The 24,828-nt window shown below is 39.8% G+C and overlaps 1 protein-coding gene across 1 annotated transcript in view; it reads left to right on the plus strand.

The window, feature by feature from the left end:
* LOC308529338 (coiled-coil domain-containing protein 144A-like) overlaps positions 1 to 24,828 on the plus strand; it is a gene marked incomplete at its 5' end in the record, with an annotated part of 63,004 nt that overhangs the window by 13,485 nt on the left and 24,691 nt on the right. The window contains 3 exons of the mRNA XM_081105388.1: positions 10,022 to 10,082; positions 13,906 to 15,012; positions 18,924 to 19,084. Of these exons, the coding sequence (XP_080961514.1) occupies positions 10,022 to 10,082; positions 13,906 to 15,012; positions 18,924 to 19,084 (1,329 nt within the window). The remainder of the gene's footprint in view (positions 1 to 10,021; positions 10,083 to 13,905; positions 15,013 to 18,923; positions 19,085 to 24,828) is intronic.

The raw sequence follows: 24,828 nt of genomic DNA on the forward strand, positions 1-24,828 counted from the left end.
CTGGGACTCTCTGACCCAGCTGCAGTTTGTTAGGTAATTTTCAGATTGCAAAGGGCCAGGCCTTTCATATGCAAAAGCCTCTGCTAACAGCTTGGGTGGGCCGGGGTCTCAGGGAAGCAACAAGGCAGAGCAAACAGCTATGGCTGAAACTCAGTCCTACCCAAGAGGCCCTGTGTCTCAGTGTCCCAGTAAGGTAATCGCTGCAAGCACCTCTGAGAGAAAGCTGCCCTCGAGTTCCCCCCGCTGCCAAACAGTCCAGTTTCTCCCCGTATGAGTCTGGGTCCCCAGAGACTCGCCCGGAACTGGAGTTCAGAGCAGTAGGAAGCTTGAGACTCCTTCCGGATTGAAAAAGACAACTGTGTCCTCAGTTGCCAACCCTTTCCATGTGCGCCTCTGTACCTCTGCACTTTATTTCCGCACCTCCTCTGAGTCTCAGTGTGCTTTTCTCTTTCCTTCTAGTTGTAGAGTTTCCACTCAGCCAGCCTTCTTGTGATTCTGGATGATGTCCTTTTTGTCTTTTAGTTGTATTTTTTATTTTGTTGTGGGAGGCATCAATTTCCCGTGTTTACCTATGCCGCCATCTTGGTTTCTCGTTATTTTTATTCTTAATGTTTGTGCTTCTTCTTGTCTTTTTTTCTTCTTTTTACAGCAGTCCCTTTAGGATTGGTAGTAATAAACTCTCTTAGCCTTTTTTTTTTTTTTGTCTGTGAAGCTCCTGATTCCACCTTCAATTTTGAATGATAGCCTGGCTGGGTATAGTGTTCTTGGATTCATTCCCTTGCTCTGCATCACTTTGTATATTTCATTCCATTCCCTTCTTGCCTGGTGTGTTTCTGTTGAGAAGTCAGCTGATATTCTAATAGGAGATCCCTTGTAGGTAACTTTCTGTCTTTCTCTGGCAGCCTTTAAGGTTCTTACTTTGTCGTTGGTGTTTGCGAATTTAATTGTGATGGGTCTTGATGTTGGTCTTTTGGGGTTCATCTTGTTTAGCACTCTATGTTCTTCTTGGACTTGTGTAGCTTTTTTCTTGCCAGTATCAGGGAAGTTTTCTGTCATTATTTCTTCAGACAGGTTTTCTATTCCTTGCTTCTCCTCCTCTCCTTCTGGTACCCCTACTAAGCAAATGTTGTTTCATTTTGCATTGTCCCAAAGCTCCCTTAGGCTCTCCTCTTGCTTTTTAAGTTTTTTTCCAGTTGCTCCTGTGTTTGTGTGTTTTTTCCTACCTTGTCTTCTAATTCACTGATGTGGTCCTCAGCCTCTTCTAGTCTGCTTTTTAAGCCTTCCATTGTGTTCTTTATTGCAGCTATGTCGTTCTTCATTTCCTCTTGGTTCCTTTTCATGTTGGTGACATTCTCATTCAGCTCCTTATGATTCTCATTGAGTTGTGTGTATTTGTCATCCAGCCATTTGAGCATCCTTATAACCATTATTCAGAATTCTTTCTCTCATAAGTTAGTAGCCTCAATTTCATTTAACTCATTTTCTAGTGATTCTTATTTTTCTTTCCTTTGTGGGTTGCTTTTTTGTCTTCCCATGTTTTGCTGTAATGTTTTAATTGTAGCTCAGATTGCTTTGCTACCCAGCTTCTTTTGGGTATGGTGCTACTGGTGTGACCTCTCAGGCCTCCTGGGCTTGGTAGTCTAGTGTAGCTCCCTACTTGAGCTATTTGGGTTCTCTTGATGGAGGCCTGTGAGCTGGAAATGCACAACTGAGGTGTCTAGAAGTCAGCAGCTGTGGAGGGAGTGTTCCAGTTTTTGCTGTCTTATGCCCTTGGTTGAAATCACGTGTGCCCAGCAGGGACTCACAGTGGCACCCAGGAACCACCTATTGGGGTGTTGGGGCTCAGGAGGCCTCTGTTCTGGCAAGGCATGACTATGGTGTCCAAAGTTCTGTAGTTGTGGGGTGGGCAGACTCGGCTTTTGCTGCTGCCTTCATGGTTGGGTACATGTGATCCCAGCGGCACTTCACAGAGGCACCTGTGGTGTGTTTGCCAGCAGGGTGTATTGACACACTCTGAAGGGCCCCGGCACTGAAGCCACTGGATTGCAGTGTCTGTGGGCAGGTATCCCAGAAGAGGGGATTCAGTGTTTCTACAGCCCAGCAGTGCACCCCTGTTTGTTTAAATGTGTGTCCAGCAGGGCTCACAGCGGGGCCCCAGGGCTGCCTGTGGAGCAGTGGTCTTGGGAGAACTGCACGCTGGAAAAGCATGCAACTGTAGTGTCCAGAGATCTGCATCTGTGGGGTGGGGAAACTCAATTTTTGCTGATGCTCCTGTGGTGGATAGGTGCGTGTTCCCAGTGGTGGCACACAGGAGCACCCGCCCTGAGTTTGCTAAGACAGGCACACTGAAGCACTCTGAAGGGCCCTAGCATGCTTAATCGAGGCATCTTTGGGCAGGTATCCAGGATGGTTGAATTCAGATTTCTACTGCCCCGGGGAGTGAGTCCCTATTTGTCCAAAATCGGACCCAGCGGAGGCTCACTGAGGCTTCCCAAAGTGCCCTGTGGATAGGTGGGCTCAGGGGGAATGAGCAACTGTGGCAGTGCATCTGCCAGAGGTGCTGACCTCTGATGCACTCTGAGGGGCCCTGGCACTGAGGGGCCCTGGTACTGAGAGGCCCTGGCGCTAAAGTTGGGCAGCTGGGTGTGTGGGCAGTTATTCAGGCAGAGGGAATTCAGAATTTCTATTGGGGGGCAGTGTGCCTGTGTCTGTACAAAATCACATCCAGCTGGGGCTCACAACGACTCCTAAGAGAAGTTTGTGGAGTGGTGTGCCTTGGAGACCTGCTCACTGGAGATGCATGAATGCGATGTTGGAGGTCTGCCACTGGGGAGGGGGAAGCTGCACTTACTGCTGCAGGCGCAGTGCTCCTTTAGAGGTGGAGATCCCAGGGTCTGTGAGTCTGCGGGTATGGCAGCAGGATTTTGGCTGGAGTGGCTGCAGGTCACAGGCAGTGTCCAAGGCCTATCTGGGTGGTGGTGCTGATGAGTTCCTAGAAGAGGCCACTCTCCCTTTCAAGATGGTCTCGGCTCCCAGTCCAAGTCCTGCAGTCTGGGGAGTGCCCGCAGCGGTGGTAGTCTCTCCCTGTCCCAGAGAGCCTGGTCTGCCAGCCTCGGCTTCTCCTGCCAGATTTAACTGTCCCTCCCTCACTCACACACATACCACACACATCCACACACTCTCCTTTCATACCCTCACTCACTCACTTCCTATCCCTCACCTCCATCCTGCCAGCCACCATCTTTTTCTTCACTCCTGTTATTCCTGTTTTTCTGAAGTGTACTTAAAGTATTGGGTTTAATGTCATGTCTTAGACAAATTTTGTGAGGATACTTTTAATACCTGCTCAGTTATGATAGGAAATTATATGCTACACTGTCACTCTACTTTGTTTCCATCTAAATTACTAGCTACTAGCTTTTTGTGCTTGTCCCTAATTCCTGAGTGTTCAAATATTGGACCCTCAAATTAATCTGAAAGCCCAGGGATTTCACAAGGCAATTTGTCCCATATCTTATATACAAATTTCAGAAGATTGAGTAAAAGCTATTAAGCACATCAAGGGATTAATCTGCTAGATCAGGAGTTGACAAACCTTTTTGGTAAAGGGCCAGACACTCAGTATTGTGGGCTTCATGAACCATCGGGTCTCTGAAATCTGTCATAGACACTAGATAAACCAAGGTGCTCCTAATGTCGTGAATCTTTTTGAAAGGTACCATGAGTGCATACCTTTATCCTTCTTTTTTAAAGAGAATACATTTCAGTATGTACCTCACCCAATTTTTCAACAGGGACTGCATATTACAAAATTTACAAAAATTCAGTTTATAAAGTAAGAATATTACATGCATGTTTCCCCCTTTATTTCTATTACACAATTTTAATATGATTGATTACAGTGTACTTTGTACATTTGAGTAGTATATTCTAGAGTTGGATGATTTTCATCTAGAAAGGAATCCTTCTGTCATCTTTGTAAGCATGAGAAACATGATAATAAGGTTAGTGAATATTATATATCTAGAAAAAATCATGGCATCTTTTAGGTGTATAATTTTGTGAATTTATTATCTAACACTAGACTGGCATGTTTTACACCATATAGTGCCACAGGTGCGTAATTAAAAAACTTTCAAGTATTACATATTACAAAAATACTTCATAGTCACTGTGGAAGGATTGAAAGCTACAGCTAAACATGAAGCAGATGAGATCATCCAGGGCTGTGCCATTTAGCTACAAAGTCCTGAAAAGAATGATCTATTCTCATTGATTCTAATTTCCCTTCCATGCACTCTTGAGCCCACTCTAGTAATTTTCAGTCCCACCTCATCTCCAAAATTGTTTTCTGCAAGGTTAGTACTTTTTTCCCTCTAATAAATCTAGACATAATGTTTTAGACCAGGTTTTACATAACCTATCAGCAATATTTGACCCAATGGAAAACTGTCTCTTTTTTCATTTGTCTCTTAGAACTTTGAGTTTTCAGTGGGGAGGGGGAACATAATCACCTGGATTCCTCCTTGCCTTTCCTAGTCTGTCCTTAGTCTGGTTTCTCCTCATTTCCCTCCTTTTACACATGCAAGTGTCCCAGGATTCAGGCTTTGATCTTTTTTCTCATGACTTTTACTACCTTGTATATACTAATGATCTTCAAATTTATATCTCCAGACCAAACCTCTCTCCTCAATGCCAGACCTATATACCAAATTCCCTACTTGGTATCTTTTTTTTTTTTAATAGCCATTGGGTGTTCCAGACATAAGATCTCCAAAATTGAACTATTGATCTTCTTTCTCACACTCGCCCTTCATGTGGTCTTTCTTGTTTGAGTTAATGACAGCTCTTCCAATTGCTCTGCCAAAAACTTGGGTTCAAACTCAACTCCTATCTTTCTCTTTATCTTAAACCTCACATCAAATCTGTCAGCAACTCTTGTCAGGTTATCTTCAAATTAAAGAGAGACCCCAATATCCAATGTAAGGGACTAATTCAGGCAAGGAGGTGTCCCAAAGCCAAAAGTCTGTTATATATAATAAAGTAGGTTTTCTGAATGTGTATGTGAAAAAACTGACAAATTAGTTTACCTGCTTTTACTTTTGTAGACAACGTTTGTTTAAAATTAAGTGTGTATGAAAAGTTTAGTTTCACAGAAAAATTTTCTATAGATATTATTGCTTATGTACTTACCATAGTTTAGAGACTGTGATAAGTAAGCAATCTAAATTAAAATAAACATTTTTCCAAAAATACACTTTAGTTATATTTAACTAAAAAATAAACAATATTCTTAAAAACAAAACAAAATTTAAATTTTATAAGAACAGAAGAAAGTTTTCCTATATAATCATCTTTGGATGATGATATATCCAGCCACTCCCATTGTGGTGTGACGTTAATGTTCGATGTTGAGGCCCTTGCTTTAGGTAATCCTGCCTTGAAAAACCTGTCAAGTTTAGTTTGAACTTTTGAAGTCTGCTGTTTTTTATAATTAACTCCCTAATATTTCAAAAATGGGTGTAATAGAGCTGCATTCCATTATCTGATGAATTGCCAATAAGTGTTATTAGATCGTGGAGATGAGATCCAAGCACTGATAACTTTATGTTTGGGGCATGCTGTTTCTTCTTCCTCCTTATCTTCACTCCCACCCTCATCTTCCCAGGTCATCACCTCATCTGCTATTTCACTTTCAGCCAGTGTGGTACCCAGGGTCACCTTCATCTTCTTCTAACCACTGTAATCATCTTCCTCAGCTACTTGTCCGCCAATATTCTGTGTTGTCCCACAGTAATGAGTAACCTCTACACCTTCTAAATGCAAGTCTCTCTTCATTGTCAAGCCAATTCTTCCAACCAGTTTCCAATGTTTGCACTTTCACTTCTTTTCATGCTGCATCAACATTTAAAAATTGCTGATTTTAAATGGTAACTCTTTAAAACGGTAAGTTTTGTAAGATACGCTGTCCAGTTGTATGTTCATCATTACCTTCTGTCTGCAATACAACCACTACTTCCTCTAAAAAATTTTGCGGTATATTCATTTAGTTGCCAGAATTATCCCCCAGGTCCATGGGCTGGATACGTGATGTATTTTTTTGGCAAAAACATACATCTAAATTTGCCATCCTCTGAACAGAAAGTATTTTTAGATGGATGAGCAAGAGCATTGTCTAAATGCAATGAACATTTTGCATCCTCTGGTGGTATTCCAAGCTCTTCGCCTTGAAACTTCCTGACTGCAGGTGAAAATGCTTTCAAAATCCACTCTTGCAAAATGTCTGAGTTGAGCCATGCCTTTTTAGAGTTGCCATACAAAGCAGGCAGATGACGCATTCTGTTTTTTAAAACTCCAGGTTTATGAGTTCTGCCAGTGATTGCAGGTGTCAGTTTACTAGGACATGACCTATCTGTGTGGGCACACAGCAGTGCCAAGATCCTGTCCTTGCTGGCTTTTCTTCCCGTGTCGGTTTCCGCTATTTGCAGGCTGGTGTGTTTTTAGGCACAGAAGCCGGAACAAACCACTTTTGTCAGCATTGTAAACCTGAGGCTGTAGTGACATTGAGTTATTTATATGTTCTGTTAATTTTTGCCTAAATGGTTCAGACTCTTCTGTTGGAGCACTTAAATTTTCACCGTAAATTCATTTTCTCATAATTTCGTGCCTTTTGTGAGAGCACCCAAGCCACCCATCACTTGCTTTGAATGGTGTGTTCATATGATTTGCAAACTAAACTGCTGCAGATTTCAGTTCAGCTGCCTGCACCGGGCCCACAGGAACGCTGTTGTGCGCACACTTCAACAATGCTTCCTCAACTGAAGTGTCACCAGCCCATTCATTTGCTTTCTGGTGCCAATTTCATCAGTTTCCCATGTTTTCTGTGATTGGTGTTTACCCTGTACCACATATTAACATATTTTTTATTGTGTCTTTGTTTTGTTGTTAACCCTCACTCAAGGATATTTTTTCCATTGATTTTTTAGAGAGAGTGGAAGTTAGGGAGGGAGAGACAGAAACCTCCATGTGAGAGAAGCACCTCTAGTGGACCAGGGCTGGGGATGGAACCTGCAACCCAGTTATGTGCCCTTGATCAGGAATTGAATCTGTGGTCCTTTTGGTGTGCAGGCAAATGCTCTCACCACTTAGCCACAATGTCCAGGGTCATCTTTGTTACTTTTTAATGTCAAATACAGTTTGCTTTTTTTATGCCATGTTGCTGACACGGATGAACACACCTACTCCTGACTCTTCTAATTTGCAATTTAGCGTTAAATTAAGTCCTTTCCTTTTGTTTATATTTTAAGGTGAGGGTTGGAATGATGTGTTTAATACATAATTTTAAATTTATAGTGAATAGGTCTAATAATGCATGCATTCACCAGTCACCAAGAATAAGCAAATGCACACGGCTGGGGCACAGCTCAGTGCACATGGGAATGGCGGCTGGCACATGTTAAAACTGCTGCAGACAGTCACTCTACTCACCAACAGAACCAATTACCCATGCACCACGTGGTGTGATTTTGTCCTAATCATTTGCTGAACATTGTTTAGGAACGATGATTCTTGGATTTAAATATGTAGACTATAGTTGCCGATAAGTAATACGTATTTATGTTGGTGAAATTACTACAGTGGTTTTACAACATATGGCTTTTTGAAAACATTTGTTAAAAGTAACTGTGAATTAATAAAAAAAAAAAAACACCTGTTGAGTATAAGCAAATTTTGGTTAAAAGCATTTTCAAATTAATGGGTTGTTAATTTTCACATATGACATACAGACCAGAAGTATTATCCATTAAACCTAAAGTCTGTTAATTCAAGGTCCACAAACTTAAGAGGTGACTGTATATCAAAATTCAATCATATCTTCCAGGCCCAGGTCAGCATCATCTGCTATCTCGATTAGCTTAATAGCCAATTAATTGATTTTGTTCTTTCTTTTTTCCTTCTTTCCTTCCTGTCTTCCTTCCTGCCTTCCTCCTTCCTGCCACCTTCCTTCTTCTTGCTCTCCCCCTACTCCTCTCTCCTTGCCTTTCCCCCTAATTTTCTTTTTTCCCATCAATTCTAGTCTTTTGTTCAATTCTAAATATAGTGGGCCTATTAAAATATAAGTCAGATAGTGTTGTTCCTCTGGTCAATACCTTCAAATTGCCTGATTCACTCAGAGTACATGAGTCCCACAGATGCCCCAGCCTGGGATTGAACCTGAAACCTGGGTAGGTGTCCTGATTTGAAATCAAACTTGAATTCAGGTGTATGGAACAATGCTCCAAACAACTGAGCCAACTGGCCAGGGCTAACCAAATGTGTTCTGTTTAAAAGTTGCCTTTCATCAGCTATGTTCAAAATGAAAACTGTTTCATATTCAATATTTAGAGACTTATCTTTGAAGTTTGGGTCAAGAGGCATTGTTTAATAATTGGTCTCAGGAAGCTCCTCCCCCCTTTTCTAATATGTTTTTATTAATTTTAGGAAGAGAGAAAGGGAGACGGAGAGAGGGATAGAAACATCAATGATGAGAGAGAATCACTGATCAGCTGCCTCATTCAGGCACGCCCCCTACTAAAGACTGAGCCAGCAACTTGGGCATGTGCCCTGACTTGGAGTTGATCTGGTGACCTCTTGGTTCATGGGTTGATGCTGAATCACTGACACACACTGGCCAAGGCAATTCCCGTTTTGTGTGTGTGTGTGTGTGTGTGTGTGTGTGTGTGTGTGTGTGTTTTAGATGTTTAGTGTTAACCAGGAGAGTTATTTGTATAACTTTTTCCAATTAGCTGATGTGCTTTCCAAGTACATTGAGAGTTGGGCAGGGACAGGACAAGCTGTCAAATCAGTAGTGGAGTTGGGTAGTTGGTAACACACCTATGTTATGCGTGGATTACTGAGACTCCCTTTAGATTGTTTTCCAGGAGCAGGGAAATAGAGAGCTCCTGTTCTTGGCCATTTGAGCCTGTGCTTGTTTCAGGAGTCTGTGCCTCATAGGCTGGCGATTTAAATGTTGGAGACTGGCATGGAGCCAGCAGAGGGTGATCTGGGAGTGGGATGGCTAACAAGATAATACTTTGCTCTTTGACATTTGGACATTTAACTTTCCACCATTTCAGGGAACTTTTTATATGGTTTTAGGGTAAAAGGAAGGAATGGATTCTCCTTAATAAGTGGTTTCTATGCTAAAGAAGCAAGACTACCATTTTTTTTAATATAATTTATTGATTTTTCACAGAGAGGAAGGGAGAGAGACAGAGAGAGTTAGAAACATCGATGAGAGAGAAACATCGATCAGCCGCCTCTTGCACATCCCCCACCGGGGATGTGCCCGCAACCCAGGTACATGCCCTTGACCGGAATCGAACCTGGGACCCCCTAGTCCGCAGGCTGACGCTCTATCCACTGAGCCAAACCAGTTTCGGCAAGACTACCATTTTTGACTGAAACCCAGTAGTCTTTAAACCAGGGTCAGACAAGGGGGAAGGGACAGTGTATCTTCCTATTTTGATTTAGGTCATCAGATGTGTGCCAGTTCAGGAAACAAAAGATATGCCAGCCATTAATAGGTAAAAACAAATTAGTCTCAGGCAGAGTGTGTCTTCAATTAAATAGTTTATAGATTGGGAGAGGTGGCAGCAGAAATAGATAACTAAAGCCTTTTTTTAAACAGAGCACCAGCATTAATTATATCAAGAATCTTTATTTGTGCCCTAAATGGTATGGCTCAGTGGATAGAGCATCGGCCTGCGGACTGAAGGGTCCCAGGTTCAATTCTGGTCAAGGGTGTGTACCTTGGTTGCGGGCACATCCCCAGTGAGGAATGTGCAGGAGGCAACTGAATCGATGTTTCTCTCTCATCGACGTTTCTAACTCTCTCCCTTCCTCTCTGTAAAAAATCAATAAAATATATTTTAAAAAATCTTTATTTGTTATACAGATAACAGATCTTTCACTTAAATTTTTTGTTGCTTGTTTGAAAGAAATGAACTCACTCATTTTTATTATATATTTTACTGTAAAGACTTTGCAGCAAGCCTGGCATTGGTGATTCAAGACCTACATCACACAATGAAGACTTGAAGGTAACGTGCTCCCTTGTGAAATTAATTTTCCTGCTGTCAATTTAATTTTGTGTGGAACTTACTCTTAAAATTTTATAGCGGCTTACCTGTCATTGATTTATGATTGTAATGCAAAATTAGTCTTTTTATTGTTAAATTTTCAACTGAGATATGCCTTTTTAAGAACTGATTATAGAGAGAGAGGGAGGGTTAGGGGGGAGAGAGAGATAGATAGATGATAGATAGATAGATAGATAGATAGATAGATAGATAGATAGATGATAGATAGAGAATAATTGACATGAGAGAGAAGCATGGATTGGTTTCCTTCCCCATGAGCCCCAACTGGGATTGAACTGACAGCCTGTGTATGTGCCCTGACTGAGAATTGAACCTGTGACCTTTTGGTGCTTGGGGTGACGCGCCAACCAACTCAGCCACATAGGCCAGGCCAGAACATATGTTTATTTTATTGTGTGATTCCTTTTATATGTAATTTCCACAATAAATGAGTCCATAGAGACAGAAATCAGACAAGTGCTTGCCAGAGACTGCAGTAGGGGAGATGGGGAGTCTCAATTTTGTGGGAATGAAGTTCCCTTCTGGAGTGATGAAACGTTTTGGAACTAGATAGAGGGCATCATTGCACAATATTGTAAATGTACCAAATGTTACTGAATTTTTTAGTTTAAAATGGATTATTAGATCGTGGAGATGAGATCCAAGCACTGATAACTTTATGTTTGGGGCATGTTGTTTCTTCTTCCTTCCTATCTTCACTCCCACCCTCATCTTCCCAGGTCATCAGCTCATCTGCTATTTCACTGTGGTACCCAGGGTTTATTTTATGTTTGGTGGACTATACTCACTACAAAAAGAATACTCTCATAATAATAATTATCAACAGATCTAATTAAGATCATATTACACCTTTCAAAACAATCCAATAGGCTCATTTAAAGCAGGTCTTCTGGTGAAAGGTTACATTGTTAATTTGAGATTCTTCTTGTTTCTTGAGGTAGGCCTGCATTGCTGTGAATTTTCCTCTTAGGACTGCTTTCACTGTTCCATAGATTTCGGGTTGTCATGTTCTCATTTCCTTTGTTTCAAGGTATCTTTTGATTTCTTCCTTGATCTCATTATTAACCCATTCACTGTTTAGTAACAGGTTATTTAGCCTCCATGTGTTTGTGGGTTTTCAGGTGTGGTTTGTTTTTTTGTGTGTGTGTTTGTGTGTAATTGATTTGTAGTTTGATAACACTACAAATGTGGATGGAGAAGATGTGTGAAATGATTTTAATCTTTTTAAATTCTCTAAGGCTTTTTTTATGGTCTAACATCTGGCCTATCCTGGAAAATGTTCCATGTGTACTTGAAGAAAATGTATACCCTTCTGTGTTACAGTGTAATTCTCTGAAAATATAAATGGAATTTGTCTCGTAAAATGTGTCTTTTCAGGGTGCTCTTATCTTTTTTATTTCTTTTGGAAGATCTATCCATTGATGTCAATGTGGTATTAAACTCCCAACTATGATTATATCAATATTTGCTGTATATAATTAGGTGCTCTTATGTTTACAAAGGTTATTTCTTGTTTTCGGGTTGATTCCATTATCATTATATAACTGCCTTCTTTGTCTCTTGTTATAGCCTTAGTTTTAAATTCCATTTATTTGATGTAATTATTGCTATCCTGGCTTTTTTTGGTTGTTAAAAATGAAAAAAAAAATTATTTAATTTTTTTACTTTCTGACTTAAGAGAGAGAGAGAGAAACATTGATTTGTTGTTCCTCTTAATTATGCATTCATTGGTTGCTTCTTGTATATGCCTTGACACAATCTTTCTGATCACCTCAGTTAGGTGCTCCTGGAATGTCACTGTGAGTGTTCTGTGAACCCTCCTTTTGTAAAGTCTTGATTGCTTTTGGCCTGTTTGTGGATGGGGTTGATCTTCAGGCTGGCTGACTACACACAGTGTACAAGCTGCTGTGCAAAGACTGACCCCATGTTGAGTAATTCAGGCCAGCTCGGTTTGCTGTCTGTCCAGACCTTGGGTGTTCTACTTGTGGATCTAACTGGGTCATGCTCTGAAGTCCCCCCACTCAACCCTGGGTGTGTTGGTTCTGGGGCCTGTGGAAGTGTCTCTGCTGAAAGGCAATGTCCAGTCTCTGCCTGTGATCTCCCTTGTGCTGCCTATGTGGAGCTATAAAGAGATCCAGTATGTGTGACTGCCTCTGCTGGGCCAGGGGGTGCCTGGGAGGTGCCTCTTTCCACCAGCATCAAGCCCATGGGACAGCTGAGCAAAAAGCCCAAGTCACTTGGACACTTGGGCTACTTCTACCTACCAGCTTTCTGTTGGGGTCAGTCAATGGGAACTCAAGAAGTTCCCATTGGTATGTGAGTTGCATGAGGTAAGTGAGTCATCAGGTAGGTGCAAGTGGTGTTTGCCATGTTGATACAGATTCAAATTCGGTTTCATTTCTGGGTGTGAGGCCACTCAGCACAAGTCCCAGGGAACACAAATGCCACTTATCACCCACCAGGTACCTGTGGACTGTTGTGGTTGGGTGGGGCCTCAGGGAGACATTAGAGGAAGGCCATCAAAATTCATCAGGGCTCAAAGACCAAGATTTGGCTGCATGGAGGGAGGACTCAGCAATGAAATGGTGGCTTTAGTAAGACCAGCAAGGGAATAAAGACCCACAACCCAAAGTCACACAACTCAGTCTCTGACACCCCCTGAGTCCATCCCGACCTCCTTAAGAGATCACAAAACACCACGGGCCCACACTCCTTTGCAATAAGTAGCTCCACAGGGTTTTGAACAAGGATTCAGGACGATGGGCTAGTACATTCCCCAGGCTGAGGCCGTAACGAAGGGAGGGCTTGACCCAGGGTAGATGGCATCTGTGGGCATCGTGGGAGAGGGACTCAGCACAGGGAGGGCACCCAGAGGCCATCCCCTCAGCTCTCTCCCAGAGCCACACAAAACAGTCTCCTCACAGGACTCCCAGGCCACTCTGAGCCACCCTTTCTTCATAGGCCCAGGGTAGGTGGTAGGAAGGATACTTGTGTGCTGGCCCTTTACGAGGGCTCCTGTTTTTCTAGCAGACTCCCAACTCTTCCTGGAGGACAGAATCCCTTCTGATTTTCACAACCAGCTGTCCTGTGGGCTCCTCTTCCAGGCTCTGGTTCTCAGGGCTGGGAGCCCAGCGCGGGGTTGAGACCACATGCTCCTCAGGGGACCATTGCACTGAGACATGCCTCTGCATTCTCAGCCACCACAAGTGGATGCGAGGACAGCCCTTTTTGGGTCTCTGTCCTTCCTGCCAGTGTAGCTGAGGCTTCGTCTGTAGATCCTTGGTTATAAGAATGATATTCAGATAATGTTCAGTTGGTTATTCAGGTTAGTAGTTACATAATTGAGTTGTAATCCCAATCTGGTCCACAGAGGAAGTGAGTGTAACTTTCACCTCTTTTGCCTCCACTTTGGATCACCCTAAAATTTCTGAAATGCACTACAGCGGCTCACTATTTAGGATATGGTGAGGTGAAATATTTTAAGTGAGGAAGACTTTGTAATGTTAACATTTAGCTACTAATTTATTTCTGATAGATTTAACATCTAATGAATTCTTTGATTTCAGTAGTGTTACAGTTAGGTTTGAGGGCACATGTTTTTATTTTAATTTAGACCAAGGCAAGTTTTTCTTTTCTTCTTTTTTTTTTACTTTTCAGTTACAATTCATTGATTTGGGGGAATAGGTAGTCATAGACTAGGAATTCTAACCGTTAATTTTAAATTACATTCTAATTTTTCTTTGTCCATACTTGATTACTTAAGGATAAAGTTATTTCAGAAACACATACCCCGACAGCAAAGACATCTAAAAATCAAAGCAAGCATATTTGTCTTCCACCTTTGCATCTGGAAAAAATGACTCAAGAATCACAAATAAATAGGGCATGTGACAAAGAGGATACATCGGCATATTCAGGACACCCTTCTGTGCAAAAGGAGGAGGAAATAGGCATCAAACAAGGCACATTAGAGCAGAGGAAGAACTTACAACTTTCCAAAGATGAGTCAAAGCAGAGGTCACATGAATTTTCTGTAAAATTCAAAATGACGGAGTGCCCTGAGGAAGAGCCACTACGTGATAACTCTAAAGAAGGAGCAAGCTTAAGACAAATGCCTTCTAATTTGACAGGTAAAATGCTTGATTGTGAGGGGAAAGATGCATTTGGAAAGTCTGTCTCTGCAGCATTACAAACATTTCCTGAAGGAGAAGAAACCTCTCTCAAAATTGTTTCTCCATCTCATGCAGACCCTGGGTCCCCGGAAGACTCTCCCTCATCATCATCCTCTGAGCTTTGTTTAAGAGAAAGGAAATTACACTCTGGAAATGATCACAAACCTGACGCTGAACATGTTTTGAACAAAAATGAGGAGAGTTTTTATAATGATACAGAAAATAAAAAAGAAAGACACCCAGTAGTTACGTCTGAAGTGAGAGAAGACCAAGACTTTGCTATGCAGATGACAAAAAATATGAACCCAAATACCACGGATTGGAAATTAGGCATCAGACCTACACATCAGTCCCGTGATCCGAAAAGCCACCTTGAATTGCAGTATCCCTGCTGCAATGAAATCAGACTCATCATTGAAATAAAAAGCCACGATATGTCTGCTGATACAAATGCTTATAAGGAAATAAAGCCAGATCAAGACTTGTTCCAGAAGCCATTATGTGCAGATCATTGCCGTGCTAATTATTGTAAAAGCATGGACTCTAAATTAAAAGATGAGAGTTCCTCTGCACTGCACAATGACAGAACACCTGGAGTATATGTAAATGAAAAATTACAAAGGATTATGAATGAAGTAGACATGTACAAAGCAGAGCACCTGGCGTGGAAAAGAGAGAAAATTCAACTTCAAAAAGAGGTAGAACTTCAGTTGCTGCTACTATTTGTTTTTTTCTCTTTATCAATTCTCTGATCCATTCTGATTTTCCACTTCTGAAAAATATATTGTACGTAAAATGAGGTTGTTTAAATATGTAATTGTGTGTATAATTAGAATCTGTCAACTAAGTAATAGTTTAGGAAAATATTCTTCTCTTCTTTAATTGACTTAAGTCTCTCTGTCAGCCTTCCCTCTGAATTGGGCAACTAATTTAGCTATGTACCATGTGACCTATGTACTATGAACCAGTGAAAAGTATGAAGGAAATTGTTTAAAATATGTAATAAGTACTATGCTGTTGCTTTTTAAGTCCATTGGCTTAAATTTACATCACATCCCATAGCTCAGGGAGTATGGCTCATGGTGGAGCATTGACCCATGGAGCAAGATGTCTTTGATTGGATTCAGGGTCAGGGCACAGTGTGGTGACTGGATCTATAGTAGGGAATGTGCAGGACGAATCCAATCCATGTTTCTCATCGATGTTTTTAACTCTCTATCCCAGTCCCATGCTCTCTTCCTAAAATCAAATTTAAAAAAATTGAATTTATGTTGCATCCCAGAAACAATAAAATGGAAGGAAGCTATGACTGAGAGAAGGGATATGAACAAATATCCCCAGCTAAACTCTCTATTTTGTGCTGTAGTGTGCAGTCTTCTACAGTTTACTCAAAACCTTGACACTTAGAATTCTAATATGATCGCTTCAAGATATTTTTATTTCATTTTTGTTAACAGTTTACATTCAATATTATATTCTATTAGTTTCACATGTACAGCATAATGGCTAGATAATCATATACTTTTAAAATTGGTCTCCCCAATATTTCAAGTACCCACCTGCACCGTATATCATCATTGCAATTTTATTGAGATATTTTAATAACAAACATATATACTTCCACATATATTTTTTATCACCACGCTCAGATGTGTTTGTTGAGTCAAAGCTTTACATTATGTTGTTTACTAAAGTGTGGCACTGCCATAAAAATAAATGAACCCTTGCCATTTGTGACAGCATAGATGCTAAGTGAAATATGTCAGACAGAAAAACAGAAGTCCCATATGATTTCACGAATATGTGGAATGTAAAGAGCAAAATAGGTTAACTAAGAAATTTATGAGAGACTCATAGATGACAGAAATCTGACTGATGGATGTAAGAGAAAAAGGGGTCAGTAGACTGGGCAAAAAATATAGGGATTAAGAAGCACAGAATGGTAGTTAATGAATAGTCACAAGGATGTCAAGTACAACCTGTGGGTAACGAATAATGAAAATACATCCTGCATATCAGATATTTACATTACAATTCATAACAGTAGCAAAATTACAGTAATGAAGTAGCAACGAAGATAATTTTATGGTTCGGGGTCACCACAACATGAGGAACTGTATTAAAGGGTCGCAGCATTAGGAAGGTTGAGAAAAACTGGCATAGAGAATGTAGTCAATCATCTCTCTCTCTCTCTCTCTCTCTCTCTCTCTCTATATATATATATATATATATATATATATATATGCCTAAGCGACCATCATAATAGAACAGATGACCGAACAGTCTGCGTGGGACGACCAGGCCTACAGGGGGTGCAGTAAGGGCAACAGGGCCAGCAGGAGGGTTAGTGAGGGGCAACCAAACAACCGAGCAGCAGGCTGTGTGGGGCAACCAAGCCCACAGCAGGAGCAGCTGAGGGAAACCAGGCTGGCAAGAGGGGGCAGTGAGGGGCAACCAGACTGGAAGAGGGGGATGGTGAGGGGTGACCAGGCCGGTGGGGGTCAGTAAGGGGTGACCAGGCCAGAGGGGGCAGTAAGGGGGCGACCAGGCTTGCAGGGGGGTGCAGTTGGGTGCAGCTAGGGCAGCAGGGGGGGGGCAGTTGGGAGACCAGGCCTACAGGGCAGGGAAGTTGGGGGCCATTGGGCTGGCAGGGGAGCAGTTAGGTGTCAATCAGGATGGCAGGCAGAAGTGGTTAGGGGCAATCAGACGGGCAGGCTGGCGAGCAGTTGGGAGCCAGCGGTCCCGGATTGTGAAAGGGATGTTCGACTGCCAGTTTAGGACATCCCCTGAGGGGTCCCAGATTGGAGAGGGTGCAGGCTGGGCTGAGGTTACCCACCCCCCTGTGCATGAATTTCATGCACTGGGCCTCTAGTATTGTAATAAGTATGTATGCTGCCAGGTGGGCACTTGGAATATCAGGAGGATCACTTTGTGAAGTATCTGATTGTCTAACCACTATGCGGCACAACTGAAACTAATACAAAAATGTTGAATGTGAAATGTAATTGAAAGATTAAAAATATAGAAATGTAGAATACCTTCCAAAAATAAAAGCATGGCAATTATCATTTTGACATGTATGTATCATATAGGTCACATAAGTTATTTGCCATAAACTCAATATTTGTCTCTAAAAGAGAACCTGAGCTTTGAGATGGAAAAAAAATTGAGACATTATGCTCCTTTATAAGAAAAAGTGGATGAGCCTTCTCATTACATTAAGGCATTAAATTACTTTTCAAAAGTCATACTTATTTTACCTGGTTAATTTAATAAAATTTTTTGTTTATTTATCTGATTCAGCATTATAGAATTATGAGAGGCCCCAGTGCACAAATCCGTGCACTAGTGGGTCCCTCAGCCTGGCCTGCGGGATTGGGCTGAAACCGGCTCTCCATTATACTCTGAGGGGTCCCAGATTGCGAGAGGGTGCAGGCCAGGCCGAGGGACCCCACTGGGTCATGACTGAGGCCGGGAAGGGACACAGGAGGTTGGCCAGGTAGGGAGGAACTGTGGGAGGGCTCCAGGGTATGCCCGGCCCATCTCGCTCAGTCCCAATGGCCGGACCCCAGCAGCAACCTAACCTACCGGTCAGAACATCTGCCTACTGTGGTCAGTGCATGTCATAGAGACTGGTCAACTGGTCAACTGTCTGCCCCCTGGTGGTCAATGAACGTCATAGACAGCGGTTGCATGGCCTTAGCATATCATTAGCATATTTCACTTTGATTGGTTGAATATCCAACCAGATGACCAGACACTTAGCATTAGGTTTTTATTATACAAGATATCTCTTCTTTTGGTGCCATAAAATGGTAGGTAATGCATCTTTAGAAACTTTGGACAGATCATTAAACCTTGATTTCCGTTATCAGTAAATATGGGCTAAAGTAAGTAGATAACGACTTGTATGTCCTCTAGCTATAAGATTTTATAGTGATTGTATGTAACGTTAGGGGAGCATTACTCATTTTCCAGAATTATACATTAACCAACAATCCATTGGTTTCACTCTACTCCAGTGCTGTGGTAAACTGTGGTTCATATATTTTATGAATACCACCACTTTTTTTGATGCCCTCAAAGATCTTAAAGAAAAAATAATTGTAAAAGGCAAGAGGGGAAGGAATAGCTTCCTGCAGAATGAGGATAGCTTCCTATTTGTTACTGACGCACAATGTCACATTCGTTAAGTCTGGTGGGTAATGCAAGACCCAGGTGGGAAAGACAGAGGAGGACACATTTTGCATTTTTTGTCCTTTTACTTCTCTGTCTCTCCTAGATAAATGGGGTGGGGTAGGTAAGGTAACAAAGTGTGGGTGTGATGTGAATCGGTGCACAAAATTAAGACAGCTCTTTTAAAACTTTTGGAAAATTCTGCTTCTTTACTGAAACAGAAATGAAGCAGAATTTTCAACAATTTCAATGACCTCTAATGATAAAAATAAACACACAAAATATTTTTATTGATTATTTTTATTCTTAAAATATTTTTATTATTAAAGTCATGGCAATTAAACTAAAAGCCAAACGATAAAATTAAAGAAAACACAGTATTTTTAATGAATAAGGTAGTAACAATATCCTTAATATCAAACTTTCATCAAAGGCTGAAGAAGAAAAAAAGAAGCAGAAAAGCAGTGAAAGGAAAGTGTCAGGAAACATGTATAATGCTGCTGCTGATGACAGTGATGGAAGGAGTCAGAAAAACAAAGTTGAACAAACTGATAAGCAGCAGCTTCCTGTTATGGGGAGCAAAGATTCTGATAGGTAAGCCTACAGCAGTATTTAATAATAGGTAATTACTCTTTTCCTATAAAACAAATTCCAATTTGTGCAAATATTCATGATTAACAAATTTTATATTTTTACTAGGGAGATTGATCCTTGCCTGGTAATCAGAAAAAATGTAAATCAACAAACAATAAGATACCATTTTTTAAATTTAAAATGATAAATATTTTATTTAAAAAATAACAACCAGAACTGGCACATGAGAGGAAAAGGCGCTCCCGTGCACTACTGGTACCTGACATTGGCACACCTTTTTCTAGGATAATTGAGTGAATTTTGGAATTTCAAGTATGTCATTCCTTTATCCCAATAGCTTCACTTCCAGAACTAGATCCTACAAGAAGACATGACTTGGATATACACACATGTACAAATTCTAAGGACATCAATTATATATTATTATGTATATAAAACATAAAGTAGGTCATTATAGGTAATATAGATGTATATATAATGGCAAATGTTAAGGATATATAATATACGTTTATGCATTAAGGATACTAATACAAATGTTACATATATACATATGTATAAGAATATTTATTATAGCATTGCTTACAAAAAATTGTAGGTAGTGTAAATACCTATCTATAAGGTAATACATTATTATACACATAAAATAATGTGGTATGCAGCCACTGGAAAAATGGGGGTAGTTCTGGTCTACAGTATACTAATTGTTTCACAATGTACTTGTACTTAAAGCATTGGGTTTAATGTCATGTTCTAAGCAAATTTTGTGAGAATATTTTTAATATCCATTCAGTTATAAAAGGAAGTTATATGCTACACTGTCACTCTACTTTGTTTCCACCTAAGTTGCTGGTTACTAGATATTTGTGTTTTATTCCTAATATTGGGCACTCAAATTAATCTGAAAGCTGAGGGATTTCACAAGGCAATTTATTCCATATCTTACATAAAAACTTCAGCATATTGTGAAAAACCTATTAAAACACATCAGGGGATTAATCTGCTAAGTGAGGGGCTGACAGAGCTTTTCTCTAAAGTGCCAGATAGTTAAGTTAGTGTTGTGGGCTTCGTGAACTATGGGGTCTCTGAAGTTAATCATAGACACTAGGTAAAGGAGTGGGTGTGGCTGTGTTCCAACAAATCTTTATTGACAAAAACAGGCTCTGGGCTGGATTTGGCCTGCAGGCGTTCATTTGTTGACCTTTGCAATGTAAACCAAGGTGCTCCTAATGTAGTGAATCTTCTGTTTGAAAAGTACCCTGCACACGTGCCTTTATCCTTCATTTTTAAGGAGACTACATTTCAGTATGCACCACACACAATTTTTCAACACAATTGACAAAAATTCAGTTTATAAAGTAAGAATATTACCTGCATGTTTCCCCCTTTATTTCTATTACACAATTTTAATATGACTAATTACAGTGTGCTTTGTACATTTAAGTAGTGTCACATATTCTAGGATTGGATGATTTTCATCTAGCAAGAAATCCTTCTGTCATCTTTGTAAGCATGAGAAACATCACCATCAGATTATGTAATCTTATAGAACTAGAAAAATTTCATGGGGTTTCTTAGTTGTATAATTTGTGAATTTGTTATGTAACACCTAGTCTGGCATGTTTTAAACCATGTAATATTATAGGTATGTAATGAAAAAACTCTTAAGTATTACAAAAATACTTTATGATCATTATGAAAGGATTGAAAGCTACAGGTAAACATGAAGATGAGATCATCCAAGGTCATGCCATTTAGTATAAAGTCCTTAAAAGCACTATCTATACTCACTGATTCTAATTTCCCTTCCATGCACTGTTGAGGCCACTCTAGTAATTTTTAGTCCTAACTCATCTCCAAAATGGTTTTTCTCAAGATTAGTACTTGTTTTCCCTCTAATAAATCTAGACATCATGTTTTAGACCTGGCTTTACATAACCTATCAGCAATATTTGACCCCATGGAAAACTTTGTTTTCATTTAGCTTTTAGGACTTTGAGTTTTCAGAGGGTGAGAACACACTCACCTAGTTTCCCCCTTGCCTGCCTAGCCTGTCCATCTTAGTCTGTTTGGTTTCTCCTCGTATCCCACCTTTTACACAATCAGGTGTCCCGGGATTCAGTCCTTGGTCTTTTTTTCCTACCAAAATTGACTTTTACTACCTTGTATATACGAATGATCTTCAAATGTATATTCCCAGCCAAGATCTCTCTCCTTAATGCCAGACCTATATATCAAACTGCCTGCTTAATAACTCTTTTTAAAATATATATATATATATATATATATATATATATATATATATATATTTCAGAGAGGAAAGGAGAGGTTGAGAGAGAGAGAGAGAAATATCAATGATGAGAGAGAATCACTGATAGGCTGCCTCCTGCACATACCCTATTGGGGATTGAGCTCAGAACCTGGGCATGTGCCCTTGACTGGAATTGAACTTGGGACCCTTCAGTCCGCAGGCCAACTCTCTATCCATGGAGCCAAACCAGCTAGAACTTGATCTCTCTCTCTCTCTCTCTCTCTCTCTCTCTCTCTCTCTCTCTCTCTCTCTCATATCGCTATTGGGTGTTGCAGACTTAAGATCTCCAAATTTGATCTACTGATAGTCTTTCTCACATCTACCCTTCACGTGGTCTTTCCTATTTGAGTAAATAACAGCTCTTCCAATTGCTCTGACAAAAACTTGGTGTCAGCCTGTCTTTCTCTTTGTCTTAAACCTCACATCTATTGTGTCAGCAAATCTTGTCAGATTACTTTCAAAATACAGTGGAACCTGGATATAAGGGACTCATTCAGGCAAGGGGTGTGCTTTAAAGATGAAAATCAGTTATATATAATAAAGTAGGTTTTCTGAGTGTGTATGTGAAAAAATTGACAAATTAGTTTACCTGTTTTTACATATATAGACACATTTGTATAATTAAAATTAAGTAGATATGAAAAGTTTCATTTCAAAGAAGAGTTTTCCAAACACATTATTGCTTATATATTCACCATAGTTTTGAGACTGTGTAATAAGTATGGAATCTAAATGGAAATAACCATTTCACAGAAAATACATTTTAATTATATTTAACTAAACAAATGAGCAATGTTCTAAAAACAAAACAAAATTTAAATTTTATAAGAACAGGAAAAAAGTTTTCCTATTTAATCATCTTTGGATAATGATATATACAGACACTCCTGTTGAGGTGTCACTTTAATATTTGATTCTGAGGGGCTTGCTTTAGGTAATCCTGCTTTGAAAAAAACGATCTAGCTTGAACGTTTGAAGTCTGCTATTTTTATTATTAACTCCCTAATATTTTGAAAATGGGTAAATGAAGTTGAATTTTATTATCCGATGAATTGTCAATAAATGTTATTAGATCGTGGAGATGAGATCCAAGCACTGATAACTTTATGTTTGGGGCATGTTCTTTCTTCTTCCTCCTTATCTTCACTTCTACCCTCATCTTCCCAGGTCATCAGCTCATCTGCTATTTCACTTTCAGCCAGTGTGGTACCCAGGGTCACCTTCATCTTCTTCTAACCACTGTAAAACATCTTCCTCAGCTACTTGCCCACCAATATTCTGTGTTGTCCCACAGTAATCGGTACCCTCTACACCTTCTAAATGCAAGTCTCCCTTCATTGTCAAGTAAATTCTTCCAACCAGTTTCTAATGTTTGCACTTCTTTTCATGCTGCAGCAAAATTGCTGATTTTAAACAGTAACTCTTTAAAATGGTAAGTTTTGTAAGATATACTGTCTTCTTATATGTTCATCATTACCTTCATTCTGCAATACAAGCACTACTTCCTCTAAAAATTTTTTGCAATATATTCATTTGGTTGCCAGAATTATCTTTAAAGGTTAAGGTTGGAGTGATGTGTTTTAAGGTACATACATAATTTTAACTTTATACTGAATGGATCTAGTAATGTGTGCATCCTCCAGTCACCGAGAGTAAACAAATGCACACAACTGGGGCGCGGCTCAGTGCACATGGGAATTGGCCGGCATATGTTAACACTTCTAAAGAAAGTCACTCCACTTGCCAACAGAACCAATTCCTAGGTGCCATGTGGTGTAATCATGTCCTAATCATTTGCCAAACATTGTTTAGGAACGGTGATTCTTGGATTTAAATATGCAGAGTATAGTTGTAGATAAGTGGTGAAATTACTACAGTGGTTTTACAACATATGGCCTATTTGATAAAATTTGTCAAAAATAACTGTGAGTTAATCACCAAAAAAATAAATCTGTTAATTTAACTATAAGCAAATCTTGGTTAAAAGCATTTTAATTTAATGAGGTGTTAATTTTCACATATGACATACAGACCAGAAGTTTTATCTGTTAAATCTGAAGTCTGTTAATTCAAGGTCCACAAAAATCCAGAGTTTACTGTATATCCAGAATGCAATCACATCTTCCAGGTCAGGTCACTACCGTCTGCTATCTAGATTAGCTTAGTAGTCAATTAATTGATTTCCTTCCTTCCTTCCTTCCTTTTTCCCTCCCTCCGTCCCTGCCTCTCTCCCTCCCTTTTATTTTTATTTATTTTCTTTCCATCAATTCTAGTCTTTTGTTCAATCTAAACACAGTTGGACCTATTAAAAGGTAAGTCAGATTGTATTGTTTCTCTGGCCAATACCTTCTAATTGCCTGTTTCACTCAAAGGACATGAGTCCCACAGGCCTCCCAACTGGAGATTGAACCCAAAACCTGGGTAGGTGCTCTTCCATCAGCTATGTTCAATATTTCATATTCAATAATTAGAGACTTATTTTTGAAGTTTGGGTCAAGAGGAATTGTTTAATAATTGCTCTCAAGAAGATCCTCTTAAATGTGTTTTTATTAATTTTAGAAAGAGAGGAAGGGAAAGGGAGAGAGAGATAGAAACATCGGTTATGAGAGAGAATCATCAATCAGCGGCCTCATGCATGCTCATTACCAAGGATCAAGCCAGTAACCCTGCGTGTGCCCTGACTTTGAATTGATCTGGTGACCTCTTGGTTCATGGGTTGATGCTCAACATTGATGTTTAGTGTTTAAATATTTAGTTTTAACCAGGAGAGTGATTTGTATAGCTATATATAGATTATAATTTTATTTTAATCCTCACCCAAGGATATATTCTTAATGATTTCAGATAGAGATAGAAAGAGAGAGAGAGAGAGAGAGAGAGAGAGAGAGAGAGAGAGAGAGAGAGATGAGGGAGAAACATCAATTGGTTGCCTCCTGGTATGCTTCCCATCCAGGAATTAAACCTGAAACCCAGGTATGTGCCTTGATAGGGAATCAAACTGGCAACTTTTGGTGTATAAGATGATGCTCCAATCAACTGAGCCACCCAGCCAGGCATTTTTGTACTTTGTGGATGTATATAATCATGATATTCTTATGCATGAATTGATTCCATAAAAAAGTAATTATACTTTCCTGTTGGTAAATTTAGCTTTTCATTTAAGATTAGATGAAAAAGTTACCAAATAATTTCATTTTCAAAGAAAATCATAACTAATTGGGTTATTACCATTTTCTAACTATATATATAATGACATGCAGATATTTTATTTTTTTCTAATTTTTCCCCTGTTTTATTGAGCTATAATTCACACGTAAACCTGTATATTTTGAAGGGATACAGTGTGTTTATTCCATGCACTTTTATGTTCTTAAATGATTACCTTAAGATTCTTTGTTCGCATTTCCATTACATCACATAGTTACCAATTCTTTCT

The sequence above is a fragment of the Myotis nattereri genome (assembly GCF_964212035.1).
Source record: "Myotis nattereri genome assembly, chromosome: 1".
Taxonomy (NCBI): Eukaryota; Metazoa; Chordata; class Mammalia; order Chiroptera; family Vespertilionidae; genus Myotis; species Myotis nattereri.